The 19,709-nt window shown below is 38.3% G+C and overlaps 1 protein-coding gene across 2 annotated transcripts in view; it reads right to left on the bottom strand.

The window, feature by feature from the left end:
* The window catches only part of LOC117805359 (ELKS/Rab6-interacting/CAST family member 1-like), a 216,451-nt gene that overhangs the window by 22,235 nt on the left and 174,507 nt on the right, over positions 1 to 19,709 (bottom strand). For both annotated transcript variants that reach the window (XM_034674050.1, XM_034674051.1), the window contains 2 exons: positions 18,580 to 18,687; positions 5,606 to 5,791 (listed from right to left, as the gene is read on the bottom strand). In XM_034674050.1, coding sequence (XP_034529941.1) covers positions 5,606 to 5,791; positions 18,580 to 18,687 — 294 coding nt within the window. The remainder of the gene's footprint in view (positions 1 to 5,605; positions 5,792 to 18,579; positions 18,688 to 19,709) is intronic.

Below are 19,709 nucleotides of genomic sequence, written 5' to 3'. Positions count from 1 at the left end.
AAAAAAGAAGAAAATGTGCTGAAGTGGATAAAAAATATAAAGAATGAAAAGATTTCACCCAAAAACCAAAACCTCAGGGTAAAAGAAGCATCCTTGATGCTTTGCAAGTATGTAATTGTAGAGTGAAAGTGTAATTAACGGCTTTTTTAATCTCCCAACTTTAACCTAACAACTCAATAAGCATTCTCTAAAAGAGCTCCTTTTGGTCTTATTTCTTTTGAACTTCAGGATAATTTCACACAAGCTTAAAAAGCGACTGGGCCATTCTAGACAATAACTTATTAAATGCTTGAAGGAGAATCCAGTTTTGTGTTTCTTACTGGAAGGACTGTCAATCTAGGTGCTTACATCCCCCTGAGTAGAATCCGTTCATCTATTTCTGCTGAGTCTTGGTTTCACTGTAAATAGTAACATAGAGGGTTTACTGGCTCACTTCAATGGTAAGAACTTAAAGAAAGTAATTGTCTTGTGATTAACTTGTATATAACAGGTCTTAAGTTTGTAAAAATTTTAAATTTATGCAGATTTGTGAAAAGTAAAGAAAAAATTAAGGTAATGTCTCACTTAAGTTGAAACTTTAAATCTAGATCTGTTATCTGCACTTACATGCAGATTTTGGTGTATAGACATTGGCTGCTTTCGAAACGGTCTGCTACATACTACCCACGCGTTTTAAACATAGACTGTAAAAAATATGGACGTAGTATCCGTGACGTCACCCATCTGTTTCTGAAGAGCTGTTTTGAGACCAATCGGCTGCGGCAGCCATATTGCTTCTGTGGAGCCAGTGTGACATAAAGAGGCGGGCTTTGAGCCTCCTAGCCAACAGCTGCAGTGTTCCCACAGGCAGCTGTGCCTCTCATTGGAAGACTGGTAATCTCAATATCTTTGAAATTGCCGAATTAGAAAAAAATTCACCCCCCTCACAGTGAGAGGACATCGAGAAATGAGCTATTCAGACTACACTCATCTTTTGTACCAGGCTGTAAACATGTTTATTAATGCTGCAAAGATCGTCTTTTCCCCATTCATGTGTATGTGACTTCCGGTACTTCCGGAGCCAGCCTCAAGCGGATCCTCGATGAACTGCAGCTTTTAACACTTCCGCATTGACTCATATTTTTAGACCGGAGGTTGCCGCTTGGTTTTAAAGTAGAATGTAGTATGACTGTTCCGTTCGATCTGTTCTGCAGTATGCTGGTTCAGGCGTCGCTGGATTTCCAGTTTTGGAAAGCGTCAGTAAACAACGACCAAGCTGATAGTGAAACTGCTTCTATAGCATCACTTATAATTTAAAAAGTTAAGAAGTGGTATATATGGATTTTCATGATTTTTACATATCCTAAAACCGGAGTGGCCCCGTAAAAAAAAGAAAAAAGAAAAAAAGCTACGTTAGCGCTGTGCATTGTGGGAGACTGGTCTGATGCATACTTAGACATTTTCCCGAATCAGTACGACATCCGGGGAATTTTGGCTTACTGCAGATTTTGCTCTTGTTCACATACTGCATACTACATACTGAATTTTGGCCAAAGTATAGTAGGAGCTTTCAAAAACAGCCTCTATCACATAGTTGTCAGGTTACTCCCAATTGGAGCCAGACACATTTACAAATAAAATCAATCTACACTGATGTTAGCTCACTAACACCTAAATGCACAATAAATGCACCTCCTCTCAAAATGTGCATATGAACATAAACATGTAACTAACACTAATTGCTCTCTAGTATGTATATATATATATATACATATATATATATATATATATATATATATATGGCAAGCCGTTCAGGAAATAATATATTGAATGAAAGTCTGAATATATTGAATGAAACTCGATATATATGGAATGAAACTCGATATATATGGAATGAAAGTCTGAATATATGGAATGAAACTCGATATATATGGAATGAAAGTCTGAATATATGGAATGAAACTCGATATATATGGAATGTAAGTCTGAATATATGGAATGAAACTCGATATATATGGAATGAAAGTCTGAATATATGGAATGAAACTTGATATATATGGAATGAAAGTCTGAATATATTGAATGAAACTCGATATATATGGAATGAAGTCTGAATATATGGAATGAAACTCGATATATATGGAATGAAAGTCTGAATATATGGAATGAAACTCGATATATATGGAATGAAAGTCTGAATATATGGAATGAAACTTGATATATATGGAATGAAGTCTGAATATATTGAATGAAAGCTTAAATAAGTACTCTGAACACCACTTATAATCGTATTGTTTTATTGTCATCAAAGAGACTCATCTTTTATTAATGTCTCTCTGAAAATAACCTTTTGCACTTCTTTTTAGTGTTTCTGAGGGGACACATTTTCCTCTACCTCTGTAACCTGTGGTAATTTGGTCGTACTTTTTCATTACACTCACTCACTGTCAGATGATGCACACAGGTATGAGCTCCACCTGTTAACATTGAACAGGATGCTACATTATCACAAGTCATAACAAAAGTTAGCTAGCGAACTAGAGGACTGAACCACCTGAATAAAGAAGGGGCAATATCTTTAGCCTTTGTAGAAGTGTGTACAACCTGTGATATTTAATATTTTCGTATTTTCACTTGTTTACTACCCTCCTAAATGCTTCTGCAGCCCACTGCTTCGTGTTCCTCTCGTCTGTCTGTGCAGACGGTCCGATCATCACTTTTGGATGAAACCAACTTAATGGAGAGGAGGGGTGGGTTCCTCTTTCCTATACGGATTGACTAAACAGCACATGCATTACCCAAGGGGTTGATAACCCCTTCATTAATTAAAATTGCAGTGAAAACATCTCGTGCCTCCCTCATGGTTGCATTACTAAAAGCTACGTCTAACCGGAAAACAAAATCACACCCCTATGATCACACCCCAGAAAGACAAGATGGCGCAGGCCATACATGACGTCATTTTCATTCCATATATTCCGAGTTTCATTCCATATATATCGAGTTTCATTCCATATATATCAAGTTTCATTCAATATATTCAGACTTCATTCCATATATATCAAGTTTCATTCAATATATTCAGACTTCATTCCATATATATCGAGTTTCATTCAATATATTCAGACTTCATTCCATATATATCAAGTTTCATTCCATATATTCAGACTTCATTCCATATATATCAAGTTTCATTCCATATATATCAAGTTTCATTCAATATATTCAGACTTTCAATCCATATATATCGAGTTTCATTCCATATATATCAAGTTTCATTCAATATATTCAGACTTTCATTCCATATATATCGAGTTTCATTCCATATATATCAAGTTTCATTCAATATATTCAGACTTCATTCCATATATATCGAGTTTCATTCCATATATATAAAGTTTCATTCCATATATATCAAGTTTCATTCAATATATTCAGACTTCATTCCATATATATCGAGTTTCATTCAATATATTCAGACTTCATTCCATATATATCAAGTTTCATTCCATATATATCAAGTTTCATTCCATATATTCAGACTTCATTCCATATATATCAAGTTTCATTCCATATATATCAAGTTTCATTCAATATATTCAGACTTTCAATCCATATATTCAGACTTCATTCCATATATATTAATTTCCTGAACGGCTTGCCATATATATATATATATATATATATATATATATATATATATATATAAAGTACACAAACACTTAACCCGAAGCATAGGGCACGATTTGTAAATCTAAACAGGACAAAAGAAAAACCTACCGTCCTCGTCTATGTCATGTTACCATAAGTTTTGTGGTAATGCAGAGCAATCATTTCAACATCAATTTTAACTAGCAGCTGCAAAAGACAGTCAAAACAATCTTTGTTTATGCTTTTGTTATGAAAAGGACCTATTTAGTTATCAACCAAGTGTAGAGCACAGATCCTTTAACCGCCTCATAGCACAAGAAAACTGTTAGCCAGGTTGACCACAGAACATTAAGAGGCAGTTACCAAATCAACCTGCCCTTAAACACTGACTGAAATGCATCCCAGTAATAATATAAGTGGTTCTGTAGCTACATGGGACATTTTTGAGGGAACTATCAGATGGCTTCTGTTGACACAATGTTTAATAAGATTAGCTTCCTCACTTACGGAGCATGGGATATAAAACACTGAACCAGTTGTTGAAATGTTCAGGGGCAATGTGAACTACAAGTTATTTGTACTTTTCCTTCAGCTCTTCTTCATCAACCACATCATGGTGATTAACTCAAACTGGTTCCTGGGATATTTTATTGGGAACTCTTTGTGGCTCATCGCTATAGGTTATTATCTCTATATCACATTCTAAGGTAAGAAGAGTCTAAAGGATCCCTTTCTTATTGAATTTTGGTTTGAATTTGGCCACGAGCAGAGATTGGTTTGAAGGTTTTTAATATCTAAGAGTATTTATAAAAAATAAGGTAGATATATAATAATGAATCATGGTTTACCGGCTGTCTAAAAGCATTGAACCTTGTTAGAGAAGCTTTCACAGCGTGTCGCAAATTCAGTTTTTCACTCAGAGTTTTTCTAAAATGTGCATCTAAGGCCACTGAGGACACCCTAACGGTTAAAAATACATGTAGTAATTATCTGTCTAAGAATTTGGCACAGACCATTTCTCAGTGCTTTAAACGTATCCAGCGATTAAACGACAAACTAATTCAGTGTGTCTAAAGTTTATTTAAAGTGACACCATACCATGCTGTGCCATGCTATCTAAAGCACTCATGCTAAACATATATATTTCCATGCATTAAGACGTACAATAGGGCTTTCACAAGGACTGTAGGAAACTAGTCCTGCCGTACCCTAACCACACACTCTGTCACATTGCTCTGTAAGTGTGTGTGTGTCTAGAGTTACAGTTTTCAATGTATACCACATGTAGTGAGCATGTATCGCCTGATATGTTTTCAATATGGCGAAATAGACAGTGAGGGAGACAGAGAAAGCCATAGACAACCACAAAATATTTAAAATTAATGATATACTGTTTATACTAAGTATGTGAAAACATTACTGGTTGCCATGACAGTGGAGTTGCAGCAAAGTGATCCAGTTATCTAATCTTTCTTAATCTTTCCCGAAGCCTCACCTTCTCTTTCTTTATCCTCATTTCCCTTTCCTTTGCTCTCCTCCTACTCTCTCTCTCAACAGTAAAATAAATAAACTCTTTTCTCCACTTCTTGCTCCATACATGAACTAACTCTCCTCCTGCTGCCAAAATCTCTGAGCAGAGTTTACTCCCCGTAAAATAAAACGTCTGAAAAAGATTTTGTTTTGCAGCCAGGAGCTTGTCGTCAGGTGACCCGTTGGAGTAAATCTTTTTCATTAATGTCAAAGGCAGCGCCAAAAAGCTGCCAACTGAACCAGTGAGTGCCCGACTCCTACACACACCTCCACAGTGCTTCAGACAAACACACACACAGGGAGAACAATCACACAAGCTAACAGACGTCATCATGTGTGCAGCAGCATGCAGGAAGCCTTCAGACACTGAACTGAAAACTGACAAATGTCGCCACTTTTTGTGCCCCCCCCCCCCAACCTAAATTCACACACTGAATTGTCTCACCTGTTCCTGCGTCATGCTGTGCAGCTGCGTTTGCCAAGAGGCGGAGTCAGAGCGGTGATAGGCAGGGGGCGGGGCAAAGTCCTGAAGTATGATTGGGTCTCGCTCCTGACACAGTGAGGTCAGGTGACTGATGTACAGCTTCAGTTTACTGCGATTCTGATTGAGGTCCAGGAGAGGAGAGAGAATCTGAGAGGAAAAGAAGAGAAGGATTCAGTTAATTGATCAGAAAAATAGAACAACAACAACGACAGATGGAGTTGGAAAGGAAAGAAGATTGATGCATGATAAAATGTACTAGAGTACGAAAAAAAAAACACGGGACACAGCAGCAAATACAGAGAAAGAGATGGTATGAACGGGCTAAATACTTTAAGTCATATTTAAATCATTTATCACCCAGCTGTGTTCAATACTTGATTCTGATTGATCAATACCCAATGTGTTATTTCTTGGCAACACAGCTTTGCCAGAGTCATCCTGACCCCACATGTCAAATCAAATCAATCTGTCTCGTTTCACCTCTGCATGTTGACACTGACTAAATCTTTTAACAGTTTAATTTCTTTCATTTTTAACTCTTTATTTCTCTTAGAATTCTAATTCAGTAAACAACATTGAGGATCAATGTTCAATCAAAATCCTTAGAGCTAAAAATCTTGAGATTTGTGGGTAACAGCTGACCAGTCAAGAGCAAAAAGAAGAGAGGAGGAAAACCTTGAGGGGAGAGTTACTGAGCAGAAGACCTCAATCAGGTCCTGTGGTCATTTTAAGCATCAGTTCGAAATGAAAATGGAATAACACAAACAATGTTTTGACTTTCAATGAATGGAAATGTTAAATGCATTGTTAGTTCGACTCGCAAGTAGGCTGATAAGAACTGTGGAACCTTAAGGATCACTTTATTAAACTGAATGAATAAATCACTTTTTACATTTTTTTTTAAATTTTGTTTTTGCAAAATCATTCCAGTACAGCTAATACAGTCTAATAGTTTACAGCCTTTTTCTGTTTTTAAACGAACACACACATCTGCCCTCCCAACACCCCACTCCCTGAAACCCCAACCCAAGTTAGGAAAATAAAATAATTAAAGTAAGATAAATCACAATACAATCAAATCATAGGTGGTAAATAAATAAATAAATAAATAATTAAGTAAATAAATAAATAGAAATACAAGATGTTGATCATAAGAAGTTTTGGTCTTTTGCTGGCTGCCCAGTCTAAATCAGCCAGCATCGCCCTGAATTAATCACTTTTAAATCAATCAAATCTTCTTAAAATCAATACTTGTTGATGTCTTTTAGTTGGTACTTGGGTAATAACGTGTAATATATAGTGAGCGATTGGTTACATATGAATTGGATGTAAAAAGACAAGAATCTGCATATTTTAGTGAGCACCACATGCTTTCAGTCACAGGAGTCACGGTCCAACAGACTGCACGAAAAAATCCAGTTACACATTTACACATTTGACTAATTAGCTGTAATGCAAATCACCTGTTTGTTTGTACTGACATGTGATTGGCTGTCTACAAACACAGTTACTCAATATTTGTGTTTAGTTGGTACTTAACTGAGATTTATGACATAAGTTTGAGTTAGACAAGCCTTTATTTACTGTTGTGTGACTCTCTGTCACCACAATAAAATGTGACATTGCATTGTGAGCTTGTTAGCAGAAGATATTGTGGATGCCAACACACTGCATTCTTTCTTTCAGTAAACTGAGCCTCTTACACACATGCACTGCACGCCTGAGAATCTCTTGACACTGCCTGGGTGGGTGGGGTGCATGTGTGAAGATAAAAAGCTGTATCTGTTCAATCTGGTTTTAAGCAGACGTTGTCCTCCTGGTGAAACGTCCTAAAGGGGTCCAGTATGCCATCCTGTGAACACAGTGGGTGATGACGTTGTTCATGTTGAGCGGAGTTTAGCTGCTCTGACTTCATGGATAACTGCAGTCAACTGTCAGCAATGTATCACTTCTAAACTGGTTCATTTGTTTAGTTTGACTTGATCGGGATTGTTAAAGGCCCTGTGAGGAGTTTTGAACTGGCTGAGAAACAGACTGAAAATGATACTGATGTCTCTTTATAACCTTCAATAGCAAACAAGTCCATCAGCAGCAATGCTGACACCTTCTCTGTTGTAATTTTTAATGCCTGAAACCGCCCTGGGGGGGTAGGTGTCAGACCAGATGATGGACATCTCGCTTCAGAAACAGCCTTTATTTGACTGTTTTCATGGAAAATAATCACATTGCCTGATAAAGTTGACTGTTGAACAGAACAGGATGAGGCTTTTGTTGAAAACACTACTTTTGCATGTATAGGACAAAAGATAAGAGGTATCACTTTGTCCACAAGGGGGGCGCCAGAATCGATACAAAACAAAAGTTCCTCACAGCAGCTTTAAGTTTTCAACTGATAAAAATTGAGCAACACACATATCTAATTATCTCATTTCACAAGAAAATTAGCTTCACAGTTGCCTTGACCAGTGTGTGTGTGTGTGTGTGTGTGTGTGTGTGTGTGTGTGTGTGTGTGTGTGTGTGTGCGTGTGTGTGTGTGCGTGCGTGGGAATGAGGAGCTTAACACACATTTTGGGGGTACAAGACAAGACCCCCCAAGAGAAACACACACACAGATAACACGCACATGCACACACACGCACGCACGCACACACGCACGCACACACGCACACACACACACACACACACACACACACACACACAGTATTGTCCTTGGGGAAAAGAGAAATTTAAGTGCCGAGGAAGCATGTTAAGAGGGCTGTTAGTGTGTATGGGGGAAGTGTATTCAATCAGAGTGCCGTCTGTCTTCACCTTGTGCTTTATGCTCATCATCACTCAGTGCACGCACGCACGCACGCACGCACGCACGCACGCGCGCGCGCGCGCGCGCGCACGCACGCACACACACACACACACACACACACACACACACACACACACACACACACACACACACACACACACACACACACACACACACACACACAAACTTACTCACTGAGCACAGTAAGATTGTTTTGTCTCTCTAAATGTGCTCAATCTCAGCTAACTCAACTGATTCTCTTTTTATCGTTTAGATACAAAATGAAAAAATCTGTGTTGCGTCGGCTTAAATTTTGACTTTTTATTAATGGATTGAGTTCAGACGGAATGCAGAGTCACATACACTGACTTTCTTATTTGTGTGGCAACGTGTTCTCACTCCCAACTTGTCAAGTACGGCTTATTAGTGGTAATTTAAAAAACATGACAAACTAGATGTTCTTTAACCGTCAAGTTAGTAACAAAAATAAGCAGCCTCAGGTCAGAGTCTATTCATCCAGCTTGGTTAGGATAATATAGTGCACTTTGTAAATAAAGTATGTAACTCATACCTAACTATTGAATGTTGTGTTACTACTGCAATGGTATTTGATTTAATTGATTTACTATATTCCATTACATAACCAAACTTAATGCAATGTAACATAAAGTAACATAAGGTAACCTAAGGTAATAAAAGGTGACAGTGTAACATTATGTAACGCAATGGTACATAACAGGACATTGCATAACACAACTAGCCTAACATAAATAACCATAGCTGAATGTAGGGAAGTCTAACATGACACAGTGTAATGCAATGTAAAGAAATGTAACGTAATGTAACAACGCAATGCAGCATAACATAACTTAATGTAACATATTGTTTTGTAACTTAACGTAGTGCAAATCAACAAGACGTAACATAGCATGGCGTAATGTGACATAGCTTCACATAGCTTAACATAACTTTATAATATTAATAGATTTTATTTATAGGCGCCTTTCTGGACACTCAATGTCACGTTACAACATATATAAATACAAGAGAATAACAATACAATACTAATAAAATGAAAGGGGGGGTGGTCATACCAGTCCCAAAGAGATAGATTAGAGTGAGTAAGCTTGGCGGAAAAGGTAAGTTTTGAGGCGGGATTTGAAGGTGGCGGGAGAGGTGGAATTTTGTACGTCCTGGGGGAGAGAGTTCCAGAGGCGGGGGACCGAGCGGCTGAAGGCTCTCCACCCCATGGTGGTCAAGCAAGCAGGTGGGAGGGTGAGTTGGGTGGAAGATGAGGAGCTGAGACTACATTACTATTTATGTAATGTAACATGATTTAATGCAAATCAACGTCACGTGACGTAACGTAACAAAATGTAACCAAACGTAACGAGGACTCATGGATGGAATTACAATGTTGATTCCTCCTACAATCCTCCCTAAATGCCACTTAAAGTGGACTGTTATGCTTTTCACCCTTTTTCAACCAACTTAGATGAACAGGTTATGTTGTGTCTAACCTGTTACATGAACAGGTTAGACACATTGAGTTGCTCACCAAGCTGCGTGGATTGATGACTTGAAGGGAATTTTCAGTTAGAACGAATCATGTCACTTTTATATGAATATTTGTTCGTGATTTGTCTGTAGTTGTTGAAATAATACTACATTAGTGTGCAAAGAAAATTAATCATGCTGATGCTCATCGCCACACCGGATAACTGGTTGTGCAAACCAAGCACGGCTAACTGCAAACTGATTGATCATTTGGACAATAGTGTCTCAGCTAATAATGTCGACATTATTTTATTAAAGTAGTTATATCTTCAATCTCTTCAATCTTTGATCAAGATTTATCCTTCAATTCCCAAATTCAGCAAATCTCAAGGTCAGCCTATTTTCACTTGCGCAATATTTCTAAAATTAGACACTTCCTATCTCAGAGCGACGCAGAAAAACTAGTCCATGCATTTGTTACCTCCAGGTTAGATTACTGTAACTCCCTCTTATCAGGCTGCCCCAATAAGTCTCTAAAGATTCTTCAGCTAGTTCAAAACGCCGCAGCTCGAGTATTGACTAAAACTAGGAAGAGGGAGCACATTTCTCCAGTGCTAGCTTCTCTACACTGGCTCCCAAGAAAATGTAGAATAGAATTTAAAATCCTTCTTTTAACCTACAAAGCCCTTAAAAATCAGGCACCCTCGTATCTTAAAGAGCTCATAGTGCCCTATTACCCCTCTAGAACTCTACGCTCCCAACATGCAGGCTTGCTAGTTGTACCTAAAAGTAGTGTGGGAGGTAGAACCTTCAGTTATCAGGCCCCTCTCCTTTGGAATCATCTACCAGTCAGGGTCCGGGAGGCAGACACCCTCTCCACTTTTAAGAGTAGACTTAAAACTTTCCTTTTTTGATAAAGCTTATAGTTAGAGCTGGATCAGGCTTGGACCAGCTTTTGTCATGCTGCTATAGGCCTAGACTGCCGGGGGAACTGGCACACTGACACACTGGGATCCTAGCTCACCCTCTTCCCCCCAACCCCCTCATCACTTACTTTAAGTCTGCCTGTCCCATTAAAGTTACTAACCATAGACCTTTCTGGAGTCCCTGAGCTCCATTGTCTCGTAGATTCCTCTGAGCTGCCGTAGACGTCCTCCTGCTGTGGACGATCTGGACTCCAGCTGATACGGACGTGCTGGACTCCAGCGGCAACAGCTTCTATGACTCGTCTCATCACTATCACCTCTCTCTCTTACTCCCCTCTATCTGTCTTTCCAGACCCAACTCAGTCGAGGCATGATGGCTGTCTAACATGAGTCTGGTTCTGCCTGAGGTTTCTGCCTGTTAAAAGGAAGTTTTTCCTCACCACTGTCACTAGCTAAATACTGCGATGTGCAATGCTCATGATGGATTAAGGTGGGGTCAGACTGAGTCTTACCCTGTCTTGGTGTTGGGTCTCTGTTCATAATTTGACATAGTGTGGTCTAGACCTCCTATGTTTGTAAAAGCGTCTTGAGATAACGTTTGTTGTGATTTGGCGCTATACAAATAAAGATTGATTGATTGATTGATGACACTGTGGCACCTTGTTGTGTTTTGCTGCTTGTATTTCATATTTTTGCACCAAATAAAGTGAGTTTGATACTGTCTCATTGCTTCCATGTTATATTTAAATTGACTTATTTAAATCCCCCAAACAGGGGGGTGTTACCCATTCAAAACACTCGGCTTTGACAGATTTTTAAATCTGATCCAGCCTGTGCTGTCAAAACAGGGAAAAAACAAACTCCAGAGAGGCAGATTTGGGGACACTGATAATGAATAAAACACAATATACATATGAAAAACTCTCTATCTCTATATATGCAACATTCATTATTCAATAACTTCATGTGTTTGAGCATCCTGGCAAATAAATCAAAGCTTGAGATGTGGGTGTTTTTTGTGGGACAAAAAATATCTCATTGCACGCTCTTCTCCAACAGCATTGCTGCAACAATGAGAGCTGACAGTAAATCAAAGAAACTGTCACTTCTGATTCAGAGTCCTCACCTTATTTACTACAAACACAACACACACACCCACACACACAAACTAGGGGTTATTTTAGGTGTTTTTCCACAGCCTCTCCATTGAGCTAAACCACCATCCTGGCTCACAACTGCTCATTTTAACACAAACAAACACAGTATATACTCTATGTTTTAGTGCATAAAGACATAAACACACACACTCAGACATACATGGTCGTTATCGGAGTTGTAAATAGCACCAGTTATAGCATTTTCCAGAAAAGACCTGCCAGAAGTTTACAGTCCATTACAAAATACATTACTGAACATTTCCCTCAGGAGAAAAGAGGTATAAAGAAAGAGAAAATGATGGAGTTAAGAGCTGCAGGGATCCGACACACTCTTCATTTCAAAAAACACCACTGGCGTGTGTGTTTTGATGCAGCTCCAATTCTGTTGTGTGTTTTATATAGACGACAATATGTGAACAAATCTCGTAAAAATCTGGCCTCAAAAAAAATAACCAACATGTGTTCGACAGCTGTTCACTCGCACTTTCTAATCTGGACTTTTCTGTCAGAAAGAAAAAAGAAAAGAGAAAGAAAACTCGCCACACTTTCCAGACCTGCAGCGGAGCTTTGGGAATCAAGTAGGAGACAAATAAGAAACAGACTGAATGGATGGAAAGATCGGTGGTGATAAAAAGAAGAGTTTACGTGAGAAGTAACAACAGGAATGTTTTTCTTTCGAGGAAATATTAAAATAATTTAAACAAACAAGTATTTAAATATCTGCTTAAATTTGTTGCAGTTATGAAAACACAAATATGCAATAAATACTGATCTTTGAAGGCATTTAAAGTCTTAAGATTAACAGATTGTATTAAACTGTACATACTGGATTAAAGTGTACATATGTGATTAAAGTGTACATATGTGATTTTCTTAAAGTGTACATATGTGATTTTCTTAAAGTGTACATATGTGATTAAAGTGTACATATGTGATTTTCTTAAAGTGTACATATGTGATTTTCTTAAAGTGTACATATGTGATTTTATTAAAGTGTACATATGTGATTAAAGTGTACATATGTGATTTTATTAAAGTGTACATATGTGATTTTCTTAAAGTGTACATATGTGATTTTATTAAAGTGTACATATGTGATTAAAGTGTACATATGTGATTTTATTAAAGTGTACATATGTGATTTTATTAAAGTGTACATATGTGATTTTATTAAAGTGTACATATGTGATTTTCTTAAAGTGAACATATGTGATTTTCTTAAAGTGTAAATATGTGATTTTCTTAAAGTGTAAATATGTGATTTTCTTAAAGTGAACATATGTGATTTTATTAAAGTGTATGTATGTGATTTTCTTAAAGTGTATGTATGTGATTTTATCAAAGTGTACATATGTGATTTTATTAAAGTGTACATATGTGATTTTATTAAAGTGTACATATGTGATTTTCTTAAAGTGTATGTATGTGATTTTCTTAAAGTGTATGTATTAGATTTTCTTAAAGTGTATGTATGTGATTTTATTAAAGTGCACATATGTGATTTTATTGTTTCACACAACTTATGCAGTGTGTGTGCGTTTAATAAGTCTACAGTGCTTTCCAATGGCTTATTGTAGTATGAAATTATCCCAGAAGAGTCATAATTTTATACAGCATTCTGTCTGTGTATGTGTGTGTGTTCGTGTGTGTGTGTGTGTGTGTGTGTTCGTGTGTGTGTGTGTGTGTGTGTGTGTGTGTGTGTTTGTTTCCTCTTTATTAACCTCCAATGCCTGCCGTCCAGCGCGTTCGGTTTAATAAAAGAACTCCAAAGAGAGATATTCAGCTCGCCTCACTCGCTGGCCGCGTGTTTAAAAATCTTCTATGGTCACATTATACCGAGAAATCTGGATTTTTCTCTTTCCACAGATCCCTCGGAGACTCTCATATATGCACACGAGCAAAGAAATCATTGGAACAGGAATGGCATTAAATGAGGAGGTAGGATTGTAATGTAAAGCGAGGAAACATTGCTACTTCTCTTACTTCACTGCCAACTGATCAGACTACAGGGAGTGATTGATTTTAGTCTAAGCAATTAGTTAAATAATTTATTAAATCTTCTGTGAGGAGTCTTGATCTGGTTATGAAATAGAAAAAATCATTAATACGGATGCCTCTTTTTTGATACAAAAGCAAACAAGACCACCATGATAAAGATTAAATGTTTTCCTTGAAATGTTGTTTTGATAACCCAAACAGTCAGGCCGAATAGTTTCTTGGCCTTGCATCTTTATTGTCAATGTTTTTCTTTCTTTTAATCTCTGGAAATTCAAAAGAAAAAACAGGTGGGTGAGTACTGGGGTTTTCCACACAATTACAATTATGCAGAGTTAGAAAGAGAAGAACAAAACCTCCATGCAGCACAATATGAGGTATATCTTTTTCTCACATGCATTTCCTTTACTGTCAAATTACCCATGATGCACTTTGCCTGAAGCGGGCTGGTCAGAGACTGAAGCCTCCAAGATCTGGCTTCAGTCATTATTTAAAGGTGACATATCATGCAAAATTGACTTTTTAATGGTTCTCTACCTGAAATATGTTTCCCTGGCATGTCTACAAACCCCCCGAGAATGAAAAAAATCCATTCTGCCCCTGTTTTGATTTCTACACCTTTCTGTAAATGTGTGTGAAACGAGCCGTTTCAGACTTCAGTGTTTTTGTTACGTAACAACAATATCCAGTCTGTCACGGAGTCAGAGCTCGGAGCTTGTTCAGCCCATAGACTGTATAAAATAATACTGAATCCCTCCCCCGTTTTTCATTACCTGCACAAATGTGTGCTAACAAGGAGCTTAGGAGGGAGGCATGCTAGTTGTAGGCTGTCTTAATAAACACAAAGGTCGGTTTACAGCTACTGCTGTAGCTGTAGCTGTAGCTGTAGCTGTGTACCAAGACACACGTCTACATACTGACAAATAAAACAACAAGAAACACTAAATCTGTGACCAATCCTTCATAAAAGGTCCTGCTGCCTTTCTGGCAAAGGTCGGTTTTACTCTCCCCGTCTGCAGATTTGAAGATCTAGTGGATGATTTTTATTTATCATGGATAAGTGCTAGCGCTAGTTAGCATAGCCACATAGCTACATGTTCGTAGCTGTGTACCAAGACACACGTCTACATACTGATAAATAAAACAACAAGAAACACTAAATCTGTGACCAATCGTTCAGAAAGGTCCTGCTACAGGCGCCTCTCCGTCAGGATCAGATTCAGAGGGTTGAAGTAACGCGATCTCTGAGCAGCCGTGTATATTCAGCCAACATGTAAACATTAGATTAGAGCCGAGGGCTCATCCACTTCCTGAGGGGGCGTGGTCAGAGGGAAAACAGAGCGTTCTGAGGAGGAATGAAGAAGAGGACTTTTCAGGCATGCCAAAATCTGATTTCAAAGTGTTTTTTTGAGCATAAACTTTAAAGACATGTTTTGGGGACCTCTTAGACCAATATATATTGATGAAAAAAGCGTGATATGGCACCTTTAAGCTAATTTTTAGACTTTAAAAGAACACTGAAATGTATTTAGCTAGGTACGTTACGTAACGCAACATTACGTTACAATATGTACGTTACGCTACATTACTTTACGCTACGTTACGTTGCGATACACTAAGTTGCGTTACGCTAAGTTGCGTTACGCTAAGTTGCACCACGTTACGTTACACTACGTTGCGTTAAGTTGCGTTACATTGCGTTACGTTACCTTACGTTACGCTACATCAGGTTAAACTTTGTCACACTATCCCAGTTTTTTAAATGACAATAAAGAAGTAGTCTTTCATTATAAAGATGGTATGGCTGCTTTTTTAGCTCATTTAATTTACGCCAATATTAATTCTAGTCTGTTTGGTAACCAGCTATACAAGTCCTAACAGGAGCTTTAAAGAGAAACTTAGATGCAGTTTATATAACATAATTATACAAATACATAATTTACATGCCAAACTCAGTTATGCCATGTCACGTATTTGTCACCCTGCCATTAGAGGACTTTCATATGTACAGATATTTTTTGGCTTCGATATAACAGGTATAAGCTTTGAGTCATAATTCATGAAGTCATTTTGAAATACTAAGAAACCTTGTAAACCTCACCACTGAACAGCCACATAGAAACACACATTAACACCTCTCTCCTGTCTTTTGTCACTGATGCATCTTACACCTTTGAAATCCATTAAAATAAAAAAATACTGTAAAAATGTCCTTAACAATGCCTGGTGTGTGTTCAGAGTACTCTCATGTGTTTCTCTGCTTCACTTATTACGAAGCATTTCATTCTCCAACAGCAGTTCAGAATTCCCTTATTGATAGAGACACAATCACTCACTGTTCTGATGTAATGCGCTGTAGCGAATTACCTGCCTGACACACTGAGAGGTGTGTTCATACTGCACATGTGTGTGTGTAGCTGCTCATAGAGACAGACTGAGTATCAGCAGTGAGCGTGCTGGCTAGCCTGCCTCTCTCAGCAGGGAGGTGCTACCGCTAATTAATAACCAGGGTCAAACTTAGATCCCTTAGTGAACCTTTGGGCTTTAGCATCCCGACAGGAAATCCCAACGGAGGAACTGAGCTGTGTTAAAAGAGCATGTGTGCCTCATATGTGGTGCTGCCTTCACTGTCCTGTAAGTGGATTAATCTAAGACCACAGTTTTGTCATTGTGAGACTAAGCTGAAAATGTTTTATTTAACAATTTTTAAAATACTTTTTAGAGTTTTGCAGTAGCGTTGTTTATCAGACGTCCAACTGTTGTTATCATGTTACAATACTCAACATGTGGATTTAGATTCAAAAGGCAACAATTAAGACATCCTTTTCTACAGTAGATATGTTGAAATTCATTTAAAACTGCATTTTTTTTAATTTTTGCTTGACTTGACAGTTGCATTTGCAATTAGCCAGGGTTGGTAGTCACGGAAAACTAGCATGAATTTGAATGTAGCATTTCCTCAGGACTCCCTCTAACCTCTCCCCCCCCCTCCCCTCCAAAATGACGCCCCGACTCACATGCACGAGCGCGCGCTGCTTTGCGACCATATGATGGTGACTGATTCAAAACCGGTCCTCAGCACATTGTTTGTGTTTTGCACTACGTCAACTCATGTCTTACTCAGCAGTAAGAAAACACCAAAACATCATAGTGAAAGTTAAAAACACAAACAAACATGAAATGTACGCGCAGGAGGCGGGCAGAACGGCAGGACAGGATTTGGCTCCTAAGGGCAGGGATTGGTTGGTGTTTTCCCAGGTTTACTCTGGCTGTAGATAGCGGCTTTTTTTCACTCTTTTTTAAAAACACATTATGTATTGATTGCCATCGGGACATAAAGATCATTTTAACCAGTATAACAAAAAGTATATCTAAATCTGACTACCAATCCCAGCTTTAAGGACCCTTGGCCCCAAAAATAAAGGAAGTGCCTGATGTGTCACAGAAAAAAAACTCAACAAGGGCAAGCACACAGCAAAAACGTTCCTTTCATCAAATCTTTTAAAGAGAATTTCGGGAAAGCAAGAAGTTTTCATTGATCTGGGAATATAGCCCACACATGGAGTGGGTTCAACCAAGTCATGACAGAAGATAAACCACAAAGACAGACACGTGATGCATTCAAAAGGACTCTTATCAAGTGATCAAAGTGAAGACCTATAAGTAAGCTGTTTATTAAGGAAATTATGGAAGTGAAAAAACACAAGGAAAAAACAACATATATCCCAAAGAGAGGAGGGTGAAAAATATCGAACCACACACAAACAGGGAAAATGGAGTCCAAAATCTCAAGGCTTGAAATAATGATCATCAGGAAAAGAAGAAGAATTGAAATCGAAGTATGAGATGAGATATTGAAAAGACCAAGCGTAGATTTCAAGAGTTGATTTGATTGTTTCTACTGAGGAAGAACCTCTGATGGAAAATGAAGAGCTTCAAGAGCAATGAAAGAATGAAAGAAATGGGTTCACATAAATGGATATGAATCAAAAAAAGGCGTGATATGAAAGAATCACAACATCACAAACTCGAAAATGATACGAACTCAAGAAGGATTGAAGACAAATGAAGGGCACATCCAGGCGTGATTCATATCCAGATAAAAGAGACGCTCACCCTTCTGTACAAAATGGCGGACCGAGACTGAGAAAGAAGGCATGTGGTATGCTAGGCCCAAATGCCCTCCTCATCGTCCTATTGGTTAGTTCAGTCCAACCGCAGCGTGGGTTTGGAGAAAGCAGGAAGTTAGTTTGTCGAAGCAGGAAGGTTAAGACCAACAGTAAATGCAGAGCAGACTGTGAATTAAAATTCTTAAATTTGAACAAGTATAAAAAATTTCAACTTATGAGTAGCCTCAATATAACATCCATAAATGAAAGTTGGAAGCTTCCATGCTAGGAGACTTTCACTTGAACAGAGAATTGTTAATAAGAACAACAGGAGGAATTTGTTTCATTTTAGAGCATGCTTTCATCCACTAAAGAGTGACTGTATTAGTTTAAAGTCAGGGTTGGAGGTCAGCCCTGTGCGAGGGCATGTTGTCCTGTGTGAAGACCTTACCTGGTCTGGGGAGGGCTTGTGATTGTTGGGCTGATCTGAGTTTGGAGAGGAGACCTTCAGGTGGTCGTCCTCGTAGTTGTCCGCCATCAGCTTCATCCGGTTTTGAGTCTACAGAGAGAGAACAGAGAGACACAAAGTATAAGCTTTTTTCAACCCATCCCTGTATGAGTGTTTACTGCCTATTAGAGCAGAAAGTTTGGGAAGACGAGACCACAGCTGAATTAACATATTTGGTGTAATGATTTGTGAAACCATGGAGTATTTGTAGCCTCACTCTTTGAAAGATTTGGTTAGGATCCTGAAAAATAACTTCACTTATTCAGTACAGATAAAATACCCAAGAGATAAGTGTTGTCTGCATATACTGACAATCTGTTCTCAACTGTTACAAATAACACCTCAAAAGAAAGGGGACGAGCTCAAAGAGATGACTTGTAGTTCAGAACCCAATACAAAGGGAAAAACCCTGATAAAGTCTTGACACCAACCACCCTATCATGACCTTTCCAACCGTACAATTGAAAGAAATATTTCCCACACATAGAAGACAGCAAGGTATATTCAAGGCCACCCAAATAGACATTTTCCTTGTTTTCATCCATATACTGTAAGACTACCATCCATGATCAATGAATTAGACGCCCAATGTCATTCTGCACTCAGTTTTGGATGGTGGGAAACACGACATGCTTCGCCCAGATACAGATCTTGATTGAAACATTTTAAAATGCAAGTTGTTTTATCTAGGCGTCTTGATAAAATATGCTGCTGATGAGTACCGTCAAAGATCAGCAAACTTGAGCAATTCAGAAATTGAGTCTAGAAGGAAGCACAGTTCATATTTACACTAATCCAATAATAACCCTATTATAGGGTATAACCCTAACCCTAACCCTACCCCTAACCCTAAGCCCATAACTCTAACCCTAACCCTAACCCTAACCCCATAACTCTAACCCCTTACCCTAACCCTAACCCTAACCCTATAACTCTAACCCTAACCCTAACCCCATAACTCTAACCCCTGACCCTAACCCCATAACTCTAACCCCTGACCCTAACCCCATAACTCCAACCCCTAACCCTAACCCTAACTCTAACTCTAACCCCATAACTCTAACCCCTTACCC

Source organism: Notolabrus celidotus, chromosome 21 (assembly GCF_009762535.1).
Source record: "Notolabrus celidotus isolate fNotCel1 chromosome 21, fNotCel1.pri, whole genome shotgun sequence".
Lineage (NCBI taxonomy): Eukaryota > Metazoa > Chordata > Actinopteri > Labriformes > Labridae > Notolabrus > Notolabrus celidotus.
This window is presented reverse-complemented; position numbering and strand designations above follow the sequence as displayed.